This window comes from Pagrus pagrus (genome assembly GCF_965226575.1).
Source record: "Pagrus pagrus genome assembly, chromosome: 15".
Lineage (NCBI taxonomy): Eukaryota > Metazoa > Chordata > Actinopteri > Spariformes > Sparidae > Pagrus > Pagrus pagrus.
In genome coordinates, this window is record NC_140199.1 from 29,788,802 (window position 1) to 29,807,994 (window position 19,193).

Below are 19,193 nucleotides of genomic sequence, written 5' to 3' on the forward strand. Positions count from 1 at the left end.
TTCATGTGATAGATGAACATCTACATGAACTAATCCTTCTACCTCTGTTCAACAGTTAGTTGCTTTTGTGTGTGTGTGTGTGTGTGTGTGTGTGTGTGTGTGTGTGTGTGTGTGTGTGTGTGTGTGTGTGTGTGTGTGTGTGTGTGTGTGTGTGTGTGTGTGTGTGTGTGTGTGTGTGTGTGTGTGTGTGCTATACATACCTCACTGCAACCCATCTTTTTACACTTCAGGTCTGTTCTATCCTCATGTATAAACACTTGATTTAACCCTCTTAGGTCTTTAACTCTTTGTATACTGACTAAATATTAGAAATAGAAATCGATCATTCTCTCTATCATCCTTATTATAGTGGTTCTATATTTGCCCTGACAACTCTGTTAGGACTGTTGTGGCAGCATGCAGAAATGTTTGATTCAGACCAGAGTGATTTAATATCTACTTAAACCTTTAAACTCCACAGTGACAGATAGAGATATACTGATTAACAACCATACAGCCTGACAGGTTTTTAATAGCCACCATGTGCCTGCCTTCAGTCTGCTTTGCTTTTTGTCCTCCTTCATGTTTGTACCTCAGTGTCCTGCCCTACATTCTCCTTCCTCTTCCTCTCTCTGTGCTTTATCCTGCTTGTCATCTGCCCCTCAAGCTTCCCCTTTTGTCATTCATCCCTCCTTGTGCAGTTTCTGATCTACAGTAAGACGGGGATTAAGGTTGCGAAATGGCAGTGGTGCACTTGTGCTTTGGAATAGCTGATGGCCTATTCATTTTCTCCTCATGCTTCAGGCCATTGGATACATGCTGTCAACAGAGCGTTACAAAGACAAACAAAAGCAATGGGTCGATGAAAGAACTGGGCTGAGGATGGCGCGAATCTGTGTGAGATACTAATAGAAAGTGCAAAACCTGCTTTAACTCTATTGAGCTTTTGTGGTCTGACTTCAAATCATTTTGTTAAGAGTGGTTTCAAGATAAATGGAAAGTTTTGGAAATTGCCTGTAGCGCTACGTTTTTCCTGAGGATCAGGCCATCCCGAGAAAGTCGCTCACTGTACGGATTGTAAAGCCCACTGAGGCAATGTGATTGTGAATATGATTTTAGGCTATAAAAATAAAATTGATTTGATTTGATCCCATGACGAACCTTATAATGATGTCATAATGGACCACACCGGTCAACACAATTAAAATTGTGTATAGTGAACATATGTTGTTCAGTGTTTTTCATGAACCATCACTGAGTCTTTCAGTGCTTCAGTCTGTCTAAATATGAAGTCTAATTTATACTTAGGTCTACGACCCTTCACAATTGTTTGCATACATCCTGTGGTGGGCATGGAGATGCACAGGAGCCACAGTACTAATGACAGCTTTAATCATTTCAATATTCATATTAATGATAGTAATGGCTATAAAACAACGATGTCTAAGTACTGTATTTCAGAGATGTCTACTGAAGTTAGCATGCTAACCAACTAGCCCTGGCCCATCCTGTCTTGTAATGCCACGTCTTACCTCAGGAGGGGATTATCTTCTCTCTGACAGCACTCTACCTGTGTGTTACTGTTTTTAAAATCCCCATCGCTACCGGAAACAACACCAACAATAACCTCCGAGCAACACAGCACACCAAGCAATTACATTTTCTGCTGAAGAGATTTTTGATGCCAGAGCTCGCCTCCCCACGTGCTAACAAATTTACTCTCCATTCTGGGTTTAGCCCCACCCACGATGATTGTGGTTTAAAGAAGTACAAACAAGCCAGAGCATTTTTCCCCCTATACAAGAATGAGAATCGGTGCAGCCACTGACACAGCACTATGAAGATAGGTCCGGCTATGGGAGACTACTACAGATATTTTTTTATTTAAAAGAAGACCAGAAGAAGTGCTGTTGCCCAACCATCTCATCCACCATCACTTGAACTGTTATTTTTCCAACTATTAAACAGCAACATACATGTAGAACGGCTCTGTTGAAGGTCTGAAAAAGAGAAACACAAGTATAAAAGTCTGCTGCCTGTGAGGCTGTAATGCTCATCTCAAACACAAAGTAAAATTGATTGATGAATGAAAAACTACCAGCTCAGCTCCTGCTAGGTTCCAGAAGTCAAATTTGGCTTGAGGGTAGCTCCAGAGGAGAAGTCATGTCATTACCTCGATCAAAGAGTTTATCCTGTGGTGAACACAATTGTGTCTCTTATTTTCAGACTCCAGAGTTGTGCACACTACAGCAGAACAAGGCTACAAGTTTATCACACTTAGCATTTACTACAGATGACATGTTAAAGAATCAAAGTTAAACATTATACTTGCAGTTGGATAGCTTATGTAAGGAGATTTCTTTATGACGGTGTATACAAAACCTACAGTGACACATGGTGATAGTGGTGTTTTACCTACGTTGAAGATGGTCATTTGTACAGGAAATATTACACACTGACCAAAGAGTTGTACCACTCTGTTGTACGCGCTGAGACAAGCCATCTCAGGCCTTAAAGCTGTTCGGTCGAGAGTTCACAGTCTAAGAGAATGCAATGGTGCCACCAGTGTTCTCTCTATTCAATCAACAGACCAAAACAACAAAAACAAGTTAACTCATCACTCTGTGGTACACTTTAGAAGTGCTAGTTAAAAAGGGGGTTCTATAGTGGTCAAGGAAAACAATTCAAGACTCCCTCTGCGTCTACTTTTAGATGATCTTTTTTTATATAATTTTTTAATTATTTTCCTCAGGTTACCGCAACCACGACAAGAAGAAGAGCCACAAGTATGACTCCTCCAAGTACCGGATGAGGAAGAAGGCAGGTGGAAGGGAGAAGGAGGGTGGAGGTGGCACGAGGCGCGGTGGCAGCCGGGCATCCAGCCAGCGTCCATCACGTTCCCACAGTGATGACGAGGAGGATGAGGGTGTCCCGGCCAGCTACCACACGGTGTCATTACAGGTTAGTCAGGACGTAAGTACAACAGCACTCTTTACCCTTTTACCTTTTGATTGGGGCCCAGCTGTCCCGATATCCCAAAAGCATCTTGTTCCTCCACCTTCCCCCTCTGGCTAGGATTGTGGCATCAAGATGTTCTTGGGAAACCATGGCGTCAGCTGCCAAAGGGACATTTAGGACGGGTGTAAATTCAGATGGTGACTTGAATGACGATTACAAAAATGTTTCACAGTGAGCCTTTACCTACACCTGTCATATGGAACAAAGTTGAAACGTTACACCCCTCCTGACAGGATCCCGCTCGTCCTGTGTTTCTGCTGTGGTTTAGTTTGGGTGGGAATGTAAGATTAACGGATAACAACACTGTGTATTTATCCTATTGCTGTTATTATTAAGCAGAGTTTCCAACAGTTTTCGTAAAGCACATTGTCCCATCAGTTGATCATCATTGTCACACACAGTATATTACCAGTGATGTATTTGCCATCAGGCTTGACTTTACATCTGAGCTTCCTTTTTCATGTCTGTGTTCAAAATGTAAATGAGGACTCGTCAAATGATCTGGATCAGTTATTGTCTGCCAAAACATCACTGCTGAAAACTATTGATATTTTAATATAAATAATTATTTAAAAAATAACTATATTTTCCATTCTCATGGCATATTAAAGAACATATCATGGACTTAAACTCTGCTTTAACTATTTAAAAATCAATCAACATAAAGAAATATGTTTCATATTTTCAGAGAATTTTCTTTACTAGTTCCTTCAGTAATATACTGGTCAGAGAAAGAGTAAGTCTATTCATGGCAAACAAATAACTCCTCGAAATAAAGCACTGTCAATATGTCGACATGAGTAAAATTAAAAAAATATTGCATAAATAACTCATCGCAACACATGGAATACATGAGAGACAATAAACTGCTGTGAAGTGTGTTATGAATAAGCTTCACTACATAACTCCTCCTGTAACCACAACTAGTTCTTTCTGCATTCCTGTTGAATCCAAATTAAGAGACAGAAAGGTAATAGCAGTATACTATATAATAGTACAATGTTGTGATCAGTGAGTTGTGATCTTTGAGCAGAGTCAGGCTTCCCTGCCTCCAGTCTTAATGTGAAGCGAGCCTGACCACATCCTGACTCCAGCTTTGCCCCTAACACACAGACAATAAATCATCTTGTCTCACTCTCTGAAATAAAGCAGCTGAGTGTGTTTCTGAAAATGTTTTTACACTATTAGTATTTAAAGTTAAGTTTAAAGACTCAGTGTCACAGTTCAGGTGCTCACTTGCAAAATAATCTGCTTATTATCTCATTTGGCCTTTTGGGTATAAAATTGCAATTAGGTTAAACATCCCATTGAAATAAATGAAAAAAATAATTTAGCAAGCAATTTACAGTATATGCTGGTATCAGCATCTCTGGGATGTCATCATAGAAATACTACAGCAGTGTTGTCCTTTAATCTGTGTTGTAGGGGGACATGTGAATCCTTTGTTTTTCCTTTCCACACACAGACCAAGCTTCACTCTGTCTGATAAAGTTCAGTATATCATCTGGCTGAGAGAGTCTTTATGTTTACTAATGGTGTTAAATAAATTCTGTATGTCCTCTGGTAAAAATGTAACGTCCTCATCACCCCTTTGTAATGTAAATGACTCTTGTGGCAGCTCTTCTTCATGGCTAACTAACATGGATTTAAAGTGGGTTTTTAAAGACATGATCAACTTTTCAAAAGAGTGCTGTTTTTTTGAGCATACACTTTTAATTGGCAGTATAAGAAGTATAAAATGAATATACAGTATGATGCCCTGGTAAGAGACGGACATATACAGAACACTAGTTATTGACTCGATGCTTGTTTCTTGAAGTGATCAAACTTCAGAATATATAATATATATATGTCCAGTATTCACTTGACTTCACATGTCACTGTTTCATCGTTCCACACCTGACATTTACATTTATATTGTAGATATAAACCCATACATCCTTTTGTTGTTAACATTGCTGTTGATGTGTTTGACGTGTAGCTGTTAGATCTGATGCACACACTGCATACCCGGGCTGCCAGCATCTACAGCTCCTGGGCAGAGGAGCAGCGCCATCTGGAGGCTGCAGGCAGGAAGATTGAGGCCGACTCCCAGACTCTATGGACCAGCTGTTGGTGCCCGCTGCTGCAAGGTAGGCCTTCATCACAATACAGAGCAGAGAGATGATCTAATGAAAAAAGCAAATAGTCAGTGTAGTAATAGAATCCTGGTTTATAGTTATAGATCAGCACTGCCTAGTTTAGACAGTTTGATCAGAGTTTGGTGAGAGGCCCCTCACTTAATACGAGAGAGAAAGAAGAATCCACCAGATGATGCAAAATGTCTCATCGCGTAGATTTCTGCTGGCAAACACTTATGGGGCTCCGGGTGCTGGCAAAATGGAGAGAAGTTTAGACCTGTTCGTTCACGATACTACTGAAACTTTAGTGAGACAGAGCTGGTTGAAAAGCAGCAAAGTTCCCAAATAAGGGGATTTTAAATAAAGAGGACATAATTAATTACCAACATTTGTGTTTTTAAAAAAATAAAATAATGATATGTCTGCTGGTATACATTACTAATAATTAGCAGCATATGTAACTTTTTCTTGTAACAGGGTGAATGTTGTCTCTGTCTCTTGTTTCTGCTCTATGTAACTTAAGTGAGAGGGGAGGATCACAGCATTACATACATGTTTACTTCAACACATCACATTGTTATGATGTCATGAGTTCTGTTGTAGTCAGCATCTACATTACACCTGACAAACTGTTACACACCTGGGACTTGTATTTACACTCAGGAACTGTGGGGCGCGCCAAAACACATAAAATGACAATTTATATATGCAGCTCTGGAAAAAATTAAGAGACCACTGCACATTTTTCTGAAATCAGCATCCCATACATTGACAGCCATTCTGTTCCAGTGTCTGTTGAATTCCAACGCAATCACAGCTCATTCTACTTAATGAGGTACTGATTAGGTGATCACCTGTACCCAAATCTTATTTAATGAGGAAAATTATAAAAACCACTGCTGTGGTCATCACTTTCCTCTTGCAATCGGACCAGCCGGATGGCAAAAACAGTGCTAGTAGTACCTCAAAAGTAATTGGAATCAAAAAATAACTATTGACCATGCCAAAAGAGTTGAAAAGAAAAGTTTTAAGTGAGGAAAAGAAGGTTTCAGTTCTGGCTTTACTGGCAGAGAGAAACAGTGAGTGTCAGGTTGCTTCCATCCTTAAAATTTCTAAGACGGCGGTTCATAAGAACAAGGTCAAGCAGCAGACATTGGGGACAACAAAGCTACAGACCGGCAGAAGGCCAAAACAACTCTCCACTGACCGGGATGACCGTCAACTCATTCGAATGTCACTCAGCAACCATAGGATGACATCAAGTGACTTACAAAAAGAATGACAAATGGCAGCTGGGCTGAAGTGCATGGCGAGAACGGTTGGAAACAGGTTCCTAGGGGCTCAAGTCATGTAAAACTAGAAAAAAGCCCTTAATCCATGAGAAGCAAAGAAGAGCCAGGCTGAGGTTTGCAGAAGACCATAAGGATTGCACCATAGAGGACTGGAGTAAGGTCATCTTCTCTGATGAGTCCAATTTGCAGCTTTGTCCAACACCTGGTCGTCTAATGGTTAGACGGAGACCTGGAGAGGCCTACAAGCCACAGTGTCTCACACCCACTGTGAAGTTTGGTGGAGGATCGGTGATGATCTGGGGATGCTTCAGCTTCAGCAAGGCTGGAATTGGGCAGATTCGTGTTTGCGAAGGATGCATGAATCAAGCCCATGTACAAGGGTATCCTGGAAGAAAACTTGCTGCCTTCTGCTCTGACAATGTTCCCCAACTTTGAGGATTGGTTTTTCCAGCAGGACAATGCTCCATGCCACACAGCTAAGTCAATCAAGGTGTGGATGAAGGACGACCAGATCAAGACCCTGTCATGGCCAGCCCAATCTCCAGACCTGAACCCCATTGAAACCCTCTGAAATGTGATCAAGAGGAAGATGGATGGTCACAAGCCATCAAACAAAGCTGAGCTGCTTGAATTTTTGCGCCAGGAGTGGCATAAAGTCACCCAACAGCAATGTGAAGAACTGGTGGAGAGCATGTCAAGACGCATGAAAGCTGTGATTGACAGTCAGGGTTATTCCACCAAATATTGATTTCTGGACTCTTCCCAAGTTAAAACATTAGTATTGTGTTGTTTACAACATCTCTTTTGTTATTTTGACCAGTTGTCATTTTCTGCAAATAAATGCTCTAAATGACAATATTTTTATTTGGAATTCGGGAGAAATGTCAGTAGTTGATAGAATAAAACAAAACTGTTCATATTACTCAAACACATACCTATAAATAGTAAAATCAGAGAAACTGATACTTTTGCAGTGGTCTCCTATTTTATTCCAGAGCTGTGTGTATATATATACATGTGTGTATATATATATATATATATATATATATATATATAGTGTATATATAAACACAACATGAAAAAGGTGAAAAAGGTTTGAAAGTTGATCCTTCACTTTGTGTTTTAATAGAATAGTAAGCTAGAAGTGTACTCAGAGAGCTGCTTTAGACTTGTTAGGGCTCTCTATTGGATTAGCGTTGTAGTTTCTAGATGACAGTAAACATTTTATCAGAACTTCTCTCCACATGCACCATGTCCAACCTTAAACCAAGCCACAGTTGCTTTTTATTAATGTAGGAGCCAACAGTGCACAGCGTGCTTGTAGTGGGGTGTTCACACCTCCACTTGTGATTGGATCGGTCAGAACGCATGTTGATACCAGGTCTTAAAAGTCTCATGTATATTAAGGGTGGTTAACTTCAGCCTCGTTGTTCAACCCAGTATGACAGCTTTAGGTTGCTTTGAATCTCAACTACAACTCATGTCTAGCACATTGTTGCCCACTCCAGGGATTGCTTGGCTGTGCTGTGATGCCAGACGGCAGGTTCGTATGCAGGCCCTCACATACCTCCAGAGGGCGCTGCTGGTCCACGACCTTCAGACTCTTGACGCAACTGAGTGGGAATCCTGCTTCAATAAGGTGAGAAAGGAGAGGAGAAGCTACATGTCTGTTATATTACACAGAACAGGATTGATTAAATGTGCCGACGAGGTTGGATATTACAAACCAGATCATTAAATGTCCTGCAAACCCCACTAACACTTTTCATTTGTGTTTATAGATGTTTGGTTATACTGTCTTCAAACAAGTCATTTCTCACTGATTTCAAAGCTAGCGTGTGTGCGTGTGTGCGTGCGTGCGTGCGTGCGTGCGTGCGTGCGTGTGTTTGCAGGTTCTTTTCCCCCTGCTGACTAAGCTGCTTGACAACATCAGCCCAGCAGATGTGGGCGGTATGGAGGAGACCAGAATGAGAGCCTGCACACTCTTGTCAAAGGTTTGAAGCAACACACCCGAACATAGACACATGAAAGTGTTAACGTCTGCTTCTTGTAGCTCTGGGTGGGAAATGTTTGTGTTGCCTTTTTGTGATTAATAATTTAAATGATCTTCACAATGCAACATGTGCAGACACACAGCCACTGTCTCTACAACAGAAGCCCGCAGTCCTGCCCACTGATTTAGAAGTGAAAACATATTGAGCACACCTGACACGTCTGTTATCATCTTACACTGCACCACACAACTGTGATCAGTACCGTAGCTCAATGAGCCAGAAAATTGAATAGGCAATACAATAGGCTGTTTGGATAAGAGCTCTTTAAATGTTAAACACTGTATCAAGTGAGGTGCCTCAGTCCTTGTGCCTTTTTAACAGGCCAATAGGAATACTGGGCAAAACTTTGAACCTGGACCAATAAAAGGCCTCATTTTCCTGACCCATTTCATGCGTTTGCTAAGCGGGGATCTCGGCTATAGAGCCATTCAACAAGCACAAACCAGCAGGTTGCCAAATTCAGCTGAGCTCATCGTTCAGCTGTGCTAATCTTTGATTGTTGTCCATTTGTCCAGGTTTTCCTCCAGCACCTCTCTCCTCTGCTGTCCCTGCCAACCTTTGCAGCCCTCTGGCTCACCATTCTGGATTTTATGGACAAATACATGCATGCAGGATCCAGTGACTTGTTGGTGAGTTTTCATACTAATACACATTACTGTAATGTGATTACAGCTAACGGATATATCAGACTGAGAGCTGATGTTTTTATTCACATGTTGATATCAGTCATTGTTATCCAACCCTTGTGTGATGCAGTTTAAAGGCAGTGAGGAGCCTGTCTGCAGGATCAGGAATGATTTTAGGCCTGGGCAATAAAACAATAGCAGTATGTATCTACAATAGGGTTGTCACGATACCAGAATTTCAGTAGTCGATACCAATACCTGTGAATTTCCACGATTCTCGATACTAATTCGATACCACAATTTTAAAAAAAACAACAGAACCCATGTACTTTTAAATTCATTAATTTATTGAAAACTGCTTCAAACTGTCAAGTATTTAACACCACTGTGCTTCAACATCTTTTTGCACAGAATTAAAAAAAAAACAAGTCGGGGTGCCTGTCTTTGAGGTGTTTGGCCAGGTTTGACGTGCTTCCTCCTTTCGTTTGAAAACTTCTGAGGCACTGTTTGCATGTCGGCTTGTTTGAGTCTAGAATTGCTCCGTATTCATCCGCCTCGAATGCAAAATATTACCACACGCGACTCTTAGTACCTGTCTTGTCGACGAGCCGACGTGTTGTGCTTTCACTCTCACTTGCTGAAGCCATTTTTTCTAAGACGGCAGGTTTCCTTCTTCAGCGCCGCTGACTGCTCTGTGCTGCTCACACGCGTATACTGCCCCCGTCAGTTCTGCCAAGACTCGACACGGCTCGCCGAGTGAAAAGTTGTATATTCGGTTCTGACGTTACCAGAAAAAAGCAAGTATCGTATTATTTTTTTCGTGTCGGCATCGAATTGGTACCGAAGTATCGGTTCTTGTGACAACCCTAATCTACAAAAGACACATCGTTGATAGCAATAAGAAAATAGTTCAATATAATGTTCGATAGTTTCACGTGTACATAGAGTGGTTATGTTATAAATAAAGAGATTACTTTAACGAGATAACTTTGACAATTTTTTTGCCAGGTCTTTAAAAAATTATAAAAAAATAGGATAGGAGAGTCAAGTCATTAAAAATGATCAATAATTATCGATATTATCAGCCGATATGAAACTCTTTAGATATCATGCCCAGTCCCAGTGGCGGTTCTAGCTTGCATGACGCCCTGGGCGAACCTCACCTACAATGCCAACACACACATTCGGACTTCCCCCCCAAAAAAAGAACAGAAAAAAAAACTCATGCACAAAATAACTTTTTATTAAACTAATATTCACAATATTATTATGACTGAAATGTGCTTTATTTGGAAGCAATTCGTGATGTGATTGACTTTAGCCTACTAGCTGCATTAGTTGTGCACTATTAGATGAATCTCCTGCTTCACCGCTCCCCCGCACCAGTAGAGAGAGCTGAGGTCCAGAGGTGAACCTATCCACCTCCACAAATGCCGCCCTGGGCGGCTGCCCATATTGCCCATATGAGGGACCACCACTGCCCAGTCCTATGTGAGATAACCATCGTTATCATATCTGATGAAGCATTGGTGAATGAACTAGGGATGCAACAGTAGAGTTTTCCCACAGTTTGGTATGCATCACAGTTTTTGGGCCACGGTAACGGTACAGTTTCGATATCTTAATATAAAACTACTCACACTAGCAAAGGCAATATTGCATGTAAAAATAATTAAAAGCAGATATAGTCAAACCAAAAACCTTATTATAAAAATGTAACACTTATCTTAATTGCCTTCCATAAAAAACATATGCAGTATCCAATCAAGTTAAACAGCAAACATTATTGTAGTATTGTATTGTATTGTTTGCCTTTGTGTATTGAACCTAACAGGGCGTATTGAACGGTTCGATAAAATATTGAATATTGTTGCATCCCTAGAATGAACACAAACACAAGTTGTCAGTACTGAAAGAAAAGCAGCCTATTAGAGGGGGCGCTAGTGAGATGAGAGCAGTGTAGATGGATGTAGAGCTCCTTGTGGCACAACAAGTCCTAATAGTTTAAAACACCACTGACAAGGAGATGAATATTGGAGGTGCACCGATCGATTGACTTATCTGGCAGTATAATAGAAGCTCCTGCCAGGGTTTTTGGTCTGAGCCCAGTACTGAATGACTCTCTGATCTTGGTAACGTGCTGCTTCTGCGTTTGTATGTGTAGTTGGAGGCAATCCCAGAGTCTCTGAAGAACATGTTGCTGGTGATGGACACAGCAGGGATCTTCCACAGCGCTGACTCAAGGACAGGATTCTCAGACCTGTGGGAGATCACCTGGGAACGAATCGTCTGCTTCCTGCCCCACCTGAGGGAGGAGCTCTTCAAACAGACTGTCATACCAGGTAAACAGCAGACATGCATGACATATTTTAATTTGAATGGTACAAACAACAACGAGTTGCTTTGAGGGGGTGAGCAGCTCAATGTCATGACAACATGTGGATATTCTTTTGTTGTGACCCTCGTCTTTGTTTTTAGATCTAGCACCCAGTCCTCCAGCAGAGCCCGTGCAGCCAACACCCCCAGCAGGTCAGCCTCCTTCCCCTCCATACCAAGCGTGTCCACCACCTGCCCAGCTGCCCTCCTCAGGTCCGGTCCCAGTAGCCCCTGCAGACACACAGACCCCCAGCAGACCAGCATCACCTCAGGAGTCCCAACCAGCCAGTGCCAACGGTAACAACACAGTCACATGTCACAGCGTCGTTATGTCCAACAATTCATGTACATCATTCTGGCCCCGCCTGTCAGACCCTCAGCCCGCCTGACCATGAGGAATTACTCATTTCATTCATTGGAGAAGTACAGGAGGACAGGATTTGACACAGCTGATTGGTGCGCTCTATGCTCTGCTCACTTCAAGTTAAAAGCTAGTTGACAGCTCCAAAGCTAACAGTGATTGCCCCTGTTATCATTACACACTGACTTGCTAGCCAGCTTATGTAGCTAGTAATAACTGCAGACTGATGCTCTGCAAGCTGATAGGCTGCAGAATATAATTCACTCTTGAAAAAGTACTGTATGAGCAGTGCAGAGAATGTGGGCGTTCCTGCAGTCAGCAGTCAAAACTAGTGTTACAGCAGACTTTCTACCATCGCACAGACACTCTGGTTTATAAACCTGTTAAAGTTCCATCAAGGTACCTTCAGTTAAAAATGTCTCCACTGTAGGTGTAAACCAAAAGCATTTGTTTCCATTGCCCCGCTGATAACTCAGCTCAGTTTCTTTGTGATATTTAATGATTCTTTAACATCCCTTCACCAGTTACCAGCCATGGTTCATACTCGTAGCCTCCTACCAGATGATTAGCGATGAAATCCTAGCATATTGACAAAAATGGAACCAAAGACAAAACCAAACTGTGGCTCAGAGCAAAGAAAACTGTTCCTGCCAGGAAACAGGACCTGGAGACTCAGATTGAAATATATTCTATTGTCAAAAGGAAATATGATCACTATGATTGAAACATGACTTTTATCTTTCCATGAAGGTTGAATAGTTTTAAGCCCTTTGGTAAATCTGAAAGATCACTGCTGTAACATAGTGTGCTGCTACCATTTCCCATTTTAAACTGATTAGTGGAACAGTTTTTTGAATGTGCTCACGTCTGTGCTGTTTTCCTCCCTGTGTTTTCCAGGATCAGATCGATCGTCTCCGGTCCCACGCTCACTGTCCCCCATGCCGGTGCAATTAACAGCATCGCCTGCCCCGGGTCCTTCACCTTTGAGCCAGTCCCCCCTCATCCTGCAGCCCCTTGCCTCTCCCCTACAGGTGGGAGTCCCGCCCATGTCCCTGCCAATCATCCTGAACCCCGCCCTGATCGAAGCCACGTCCCCCGTGCCGCTGCTTCCCAGTCCCAGACCTACAAGTCCATCTGACGAGGTCAAGTAAAAGAACTGAAGTTACCCTACAGCCCCACTCTGTCCTCATTCCAGACCACCTCCCCCTTTAACAACTGGACACAACAGACGGCGTCAACGTCTGCCTGTCACCAGGTTTTTAAAAAATGTAACATGTACAAGAAGACAAATAAGATGTGACACCTCAGTTATACCACGTTTGATTTAAAGGAACATTCCCCCTAAACATCTGAAACACCTGCTGCTGGTGCACTTGGAATTCTTTGTGCCAGTTTTGTCTTTAGTCTAATGTTATTCCTGTGAAGACGATTTGGCATCATGTCACAACAGACACTGCAGGACCAAAGTCCTACTTGAGTAAAAAAACAAGCTCAAGTGTGACTGAGGTAAAGTGTAAATTAGAAGCATGGCTGCAGCTGCCCTGAGCTCTTTTCCTCAATAGTGTTTGGGCAGCCTGGGAACAGTTGATGTCGTCACACTCTTGGTGAACATTTTACTTGGTGATTCCAGTACTTTTAAACTCAATATGTTATATATAGTTTAGACCAATACAATAAAATCTATTAAATACAAAATAGTAAAAATTCTGAATAAAGTCAATACAAATTGAGATCCAGTGTTTCCCCATCAGTCTTGTGCTTGGGAGTGTAAGCAAAGTTTCAAGGATACAGCAGGTATTTTTCTATATTTTTCTTATTGTCTTCAAATATTTAAAGAGACCCAATCCAACAATGTGTTCGTCCATCTGTCAATACTTGTCAATCTGTGGCTCTCAGCTCCAAGACGTCTGTCTTTTCTTTTCAGGTTCAGGAGTGTCCTAAAACAGCTGCTCACTGTAGTTTTTAATAAATGTTACTCACACAAAAGACAGTGCATTTGTTGGGGACTACTTTCGGAGGTGGATTAATCCACGTTTGGTCGAGTGAGTACTGGATTAGGTCAAAATAAACTACAGTGTGTGTTCATGTCAGCCAGTGCAACAGTGAGGCTCACTGATGTGTTTGTAATAGTTTGTGGACATCAGTGGAGCTCTGTGGCACAGAGGAAGAAGAAATGCCAGGCTGTGATACACACCACACAGTGCTGCAGGGAGGATGTAGTTTGCTCAACAAAACGCTGATGGGATTTTTCAGTTGGATTTTGGATTATCGCAGAAAATAATCTCTGTGGCAAATGCAGGTTTATGATACTTAGAAGATAATCTTCACAGATGAACACCACTTTGTGATTTTTGAAGTGTAAATGATATCAGCAGAAGTAAAAAGCTAATATTAGGCTATAAACAGACTACAGTGTGGCCACATGACTTAAACGTCACCACCACTAAGCGTCTTACTACACAATTACTATACAGGTTTTCTATATACTGATCAATGTACAAGTTGTAAAGTCAGAGTGAGAATAGTGTGTAACTAAAGTGGGCCTGTAAAGACGGACTAGTGAGTAGATGAGTCTCTGTGTTCACTGTGAGGACGTTTAATGTCCCCGACAACCTCTGTAGTCTCATTTAGACACTTGTTAGCAACTGCTAACCATTTTTAACTCACGGAAGAGCTTTATAATTAAACTGTGGGACATTTAATGATGGATTTAATGATGGACAACAAAACGAACAAAGCACACTGTATTTCAGACATTTAACTGAAAACACATTGACTTTGAGACGAGGAGACTGGAAGTGCAAAAATGCTTATTAAAAACGTATTTCCAGGTTTTAGGACTCATGTTGTTGGTGTGGCTCTGCACATGGGATTTATTGGTAGTAAGAAAAATAGAAAATATCAGCTGCTGTCAGGGAATAGGTCTCATGACTTCAGTATGTCATCAGGAGGTTGAGTTTTCATATGTGCGGGGGGATTGTTCCTGTTATGATCAACGTCAGGATCATGTTATTAGGTATAATATAACTAATATCTGAACACATGAACTTGATGTTGGACATCATTAGAAATGTGGTATTTGTCAGGTTGGTAACTCGTTAAGACTGGCTGACCTCGTGGCTTGTGTGCTTCATGTTAATGTAGAGATTTCAGGCAGGGACAGTGAAGACTAGTCATTTGGATTTTAGGTACTGCATGTTGTTGATTCAATAGGATTTCCAGAGCTTTGACTTCAGTTCCAGAAGTCGTATTAAAGCTGTTCTATCACCCACCACTGAGGGATCAGCGTCTGACTGGAAGCTGTACAGAAAAAAAAGCTTTATTTATAAACCAGTTAGTTTTAGTTTGAGAGGCCAAAATCTATTGTGTTCTCCTGTGATGGCCTCAGGCACAGACACTCTCCTGTTCTCTGTATTTCTGCCCCTTTCTTTTCACTGCTACATTAGCTTTTTGCCCCCACAACAAAAACAAACTCTGATGTCAGGCAGACCGGTGATGTCACGGCGGCAACATTCCAAACTGTAGGTGGTTGAAGGTGCAGTGAGCTCGGCCCACTGTACAGACCCAGATAATGGGAGATATGGTTTATAAGTGTAACTAATAATTAAAAGAATTGAACATTGATCTAGTGTTATCATGTTGGTCCAGACATGATGACTCCCTGGGGTCGGAGGAGCTCTTTATGTAACTCGTCACAGCACATGGAAACCCGTGGAAGCTAATGACAGCAGAAACCTGACACCTTGTTAAATGTAAGCATTGCTGAATACTTAATGTTTAAATTCAGTTACCATTTTTTATTATCATTTTGTTTGTTTGTTTAATTGGTATTAGTGAAATTATAGCCAATAATTGTAGACAAAAATACAAAGGCAAACTACTTTCATGGACTTACCAAGCATGGTATCTACACACTCTGCCAATAAACATGGAGGAGGAGGAGAAGAAGAACAAGCAGGGCAGCACACAATACCTGGAAGGGTTCAGAGAGAAGGGGAAGTTTTACTTGTCTCATCAGAGCTGTGGAACAGGACATCATCCATCTTTAATGGACTTTCTCACCCTCAGGTGTGCATAAGTACAGGTTAGGAACTTCTTTTTAAAATACAGAAATGTGAAATGATCAGTTATCTTATCGGTATCAACCATAAAAAGCAGGTCGTTATCCAGATAGGCTGAAAAGTCCACAGCATCAAAATATTTTACCTTTTAAAACCAGCCATCTCCATCGATGTAGTTTGAATTTTTTCAGCAGCGTCTGTAACTTCAACAACTTGATATCGATTGACTGATAGAAAGCTAACATAGCAAAGCACACACATAACTCCGTAGAGCTCAAAGGACAAGAAAATAGAGTTCATATTTTGTAGAACTGCTCTGTTCACATTTGGTCAAAAACTTCCCGTCAGCTAAAATTCTAAAGAAAAACTTGAATATCCCGGCTGACTGTGCCGAGGTCTGATTAGCTGAAACTCATTTGTTGGCTCTGATCATATGAACTGTACTGTGTTTGGTTTGTTCGTCCCGGTGAGACAGCCGTCAGTCAAACTGATGTGGGGTGTGTCTCAGTGCTCGTCTCTTATTTGTGATGTTCAATCAAAACCGACTAACCACAGGATGTGTGATCCAATCATCTGGTAACCATGGTAACACACATGCAGGGATTTTCCCTGGTTCCTCAGAGTGACGAGAGCTTAAACAGCTTGTGTTGAAGTAATGTTGCAGGACAACCATCCTCCTACCAGTGTGTGTGGCATCATGTGTCATTCAGGCTTTTTGACCTGACTTGAGTTAGAGATTAGGATTCGATGAACCGATCTGAGCAAGTTCAATACCAAACATCAAACTTAGGTCGCGGTTTTTCCAGTGCTGTGAATTCAGTGGTATTTACATTTCACAGTTAGGTGTTAAGTTGCTACAGGTTGCTTCCATACTGACACTGTTGCATGCTGGTTGTGCCTTGTGTACAATGACATGGACGCTGACAAACTGATAAGTCTAATATACCATTGAAATGCCAAATATGTGACGTAGAGTGTGGCCCTGGGATTCTCTCAGTGATGTGTAATGTTATTTATTGAGCTGGGAAAGAAGAGATGGACTTTTCCACTGCAGTACACTTGACATAGATTGTGTGTGTGTGTGTGTGTGTGTGTGTGTGTGTGTGTGTGTGTGTGTGTGTGTGTGTGTGTGTGTGTGTGTGTGTGTGTGTGTGTGTCAGGGAACACTACAGCCTTATAGAGCCACCAACATGAGACATTTTGTAAGCTGTGTGTTTATTTGTTGTACGGGACTCTTAAATATATCAGGATCAGCTGATTCTTGCTTGAATAGGAAATAACATGAATATAATGTGTATATATAAATGAAAGGTAAAGTACTTTTTACTATGTAATAAATATAATGTAAAGAAAATGCTCAATCTGGTGTGGTGTGTTTTTTTTCATGTGGATGACATGTTTTAGATTATGAAGGTGAGTAAACTGGCAGATTGGTGTCTGAACAAGCTGAATATTAAAGGAGCACTATGTAGTTTTGGAAGAGAAATTCAAACTCAATATTTACAATATTAATTTGGTAATAATACAAAGTCAGAAATAATATTTTTTTCCATCAGTGAATAAACAAGCTCTTCTAAGAGCAAAATAAGGTCCCAGAACACTGTTTGATGCTATAAAGGTGGCAGGGTCTGCAAAGTAAAACAATATAAATTGTGTTGTTCTTTAAGGTCAGTTTGTTTATTCGGCCATGAAAACAAAGAGTTTGATTATTTAGTTTGTTTAGGCAGAAAGAAATCAGCCAATGAGGATCTTTCTCTGCTCATAACATTTCTTCACCTAAACTACACAGCGCTCCTTTAACATTTCTCGTTTCAGTCACGTTAACCAAGCTGTATTTTTCTTGTGTCATAATAGTGGAAAGTTGTCTTATGATCAGTTTGATTCATTGGTGCACTGAGTAGGTCCTGATCAACTCCCCTCCATCAGAATGTGATTAGAAAATGTCATTGGATCTTCTCAGACATTGATGCTGCGAGGCAGCAGCTGACTAACTGAACAGGTTGTAGTGACTCAGCTCAACTTCTCGCAGACTGAAGGGCTGCTTTAGGTACTTCAGGTGTAGGTTGTCAGATTTTGCCAGTCGTAGTCTAAAACATTCAAAAGCTGGACTAACATTATGAACAGAGAATGAAGAAACAACAGTGTTGACGTTCTGTCAAAGACGTCTATGTTGTTGCAGAGATGTCTCCTGAAGTTAGCATGCTAACCAACTAGCCCTGGCCCGTCCCGTCTCCTTGGGAGATGTAAAAGCAGCCTGTTCACTACTTGACACCAATTTTCTTTACTAAACAGAAAAATACAACCGTACACGTCTAAATTCAAGTTTCTCTCTTTTACTGAACTAAGATGAGCTTAATCGCCTGTTAAATCATCGTAAAACACGCTTCATTCAAACTCACCAAAACGATCACTTCTGGTTTGGTCAAAATAAATCCTCTATTCAGAGTCAGTTGCGAAAATGTTCCGCTGTAAATCACCTCTGTACTGTATCCCCTGTCTTCAGGCTGACCTCCATCGCTCTCAGAGGCTGAGTTCAGTCCCCGTCTGCTGTCCAGATGTGTTCACTGTGAGGCTGCTGAGTCCTGTCGATCAAGACGATTCCCCTTGTGGTCTTAAGTTGCAGCCCAGACAGACGTTATTGGGCCAATTAGATCCAGAGCTAACTAAGCTAACAGCAGATAGTTGCTACAGTAAATAGTGTAGTAAGCAGCTGTTGGCCACCTACAGTTTTAGAGCCACCTTCGAATTAATAATTACAAATTACACCTTTAATTGTATGTACATCAGACAATAAACCTACAGTAAGGATGGACACACCTCTTATTTTAAAGCTCTGCCATCTTGTATGTATATTCTATGTTTCTTCTAGTCAACAAGTCCCATGTGCAGAAGTATTGTGTGTATCACAGCCTGATATATCTTCTTCCTTTGTGCCACAGAGCTCCATTGTGATCCAAAAACTATTAAAAAGACATTAATGAGCCTCACTGTCTGAGATGTAACTCCAGAAAGAAGCTGTTTTATGAATTTATAATAAAACTAGAGATTTTAAGTTTTTTTTGAAGATCTTTGGTAGGAACCAGTGAGCTCTGGGCGGAGAGCCACAGAGAAGTGAAGTCAGAGTTTTGAGAGACAGACTAACACATTGTTGTTATTACACCAGCCTCATCCTCGTGTTGTCCTAAGGGTAAAAAATGACCCGGCACTATTTTAACAGTAGTGAAAACTTATTTTACCTTCTTCCAACATGAAATTTGATGACTTTTCCTAAAATGACCCAAACATTAGAAAAAGCACTCATCAATC

General features: G+C 41.2%; 1 protein-coding gene across 3 annotated transcripts in view; it reads left to right on the forward strand.

Moving 5' to 3' along the window:
* gbf1 (golgi brefeldin A resistant guanine nucleotide exchange factor 1) overlaps window positions 1–15,100 on the forward strand; it is a 156,823-nt gene extending 141,723 nt beyond the window's left edge. For 2 of the 3 annotated variants that reach the window (XM_084375308.1, XM_084375310.1), the window contains 8 exons: window positions 2,732–2,952; window positions 4,979–5,129; window positions 7,918–8,048; window positions 8,302–8,403; window positions 8,979–9,092; window positions 11,254–11,431; window positions 11,568–11,762; window positions 12,724–15,100. In XM_084375308.1, the coding sequence (XP_084231434.1) occupies window positions 2,732–2,952; window positions 4,979–5,129; window positions 7,918–8,048; window positions 8,302–8,403; window positions 8,979–9,092; window positions 11,254–11,431; window positions 11,568–11,762; window positions 12,724–12,977 (1,346 nt within the window). In that variant the 3' untranslated portion in view covers window positions 12,978–15,100. The remainder of the gene's footprint in view (window positions 1–2,731; window positions 2,953–4,978; window positions 5,130–7,917; window positions 8,049–8,301; window positions 8,404–8,978; window positions 9,093–11,253; window positions 11,432–11,567; window positions 11,763–12,723) is intronic. The other variant, XM_084375309.1, reaches the window with a different exon arrangement.
* The last annotated feature ends 4,093 nt before the right edge of the window (window positions 15,101–19,193 follow it).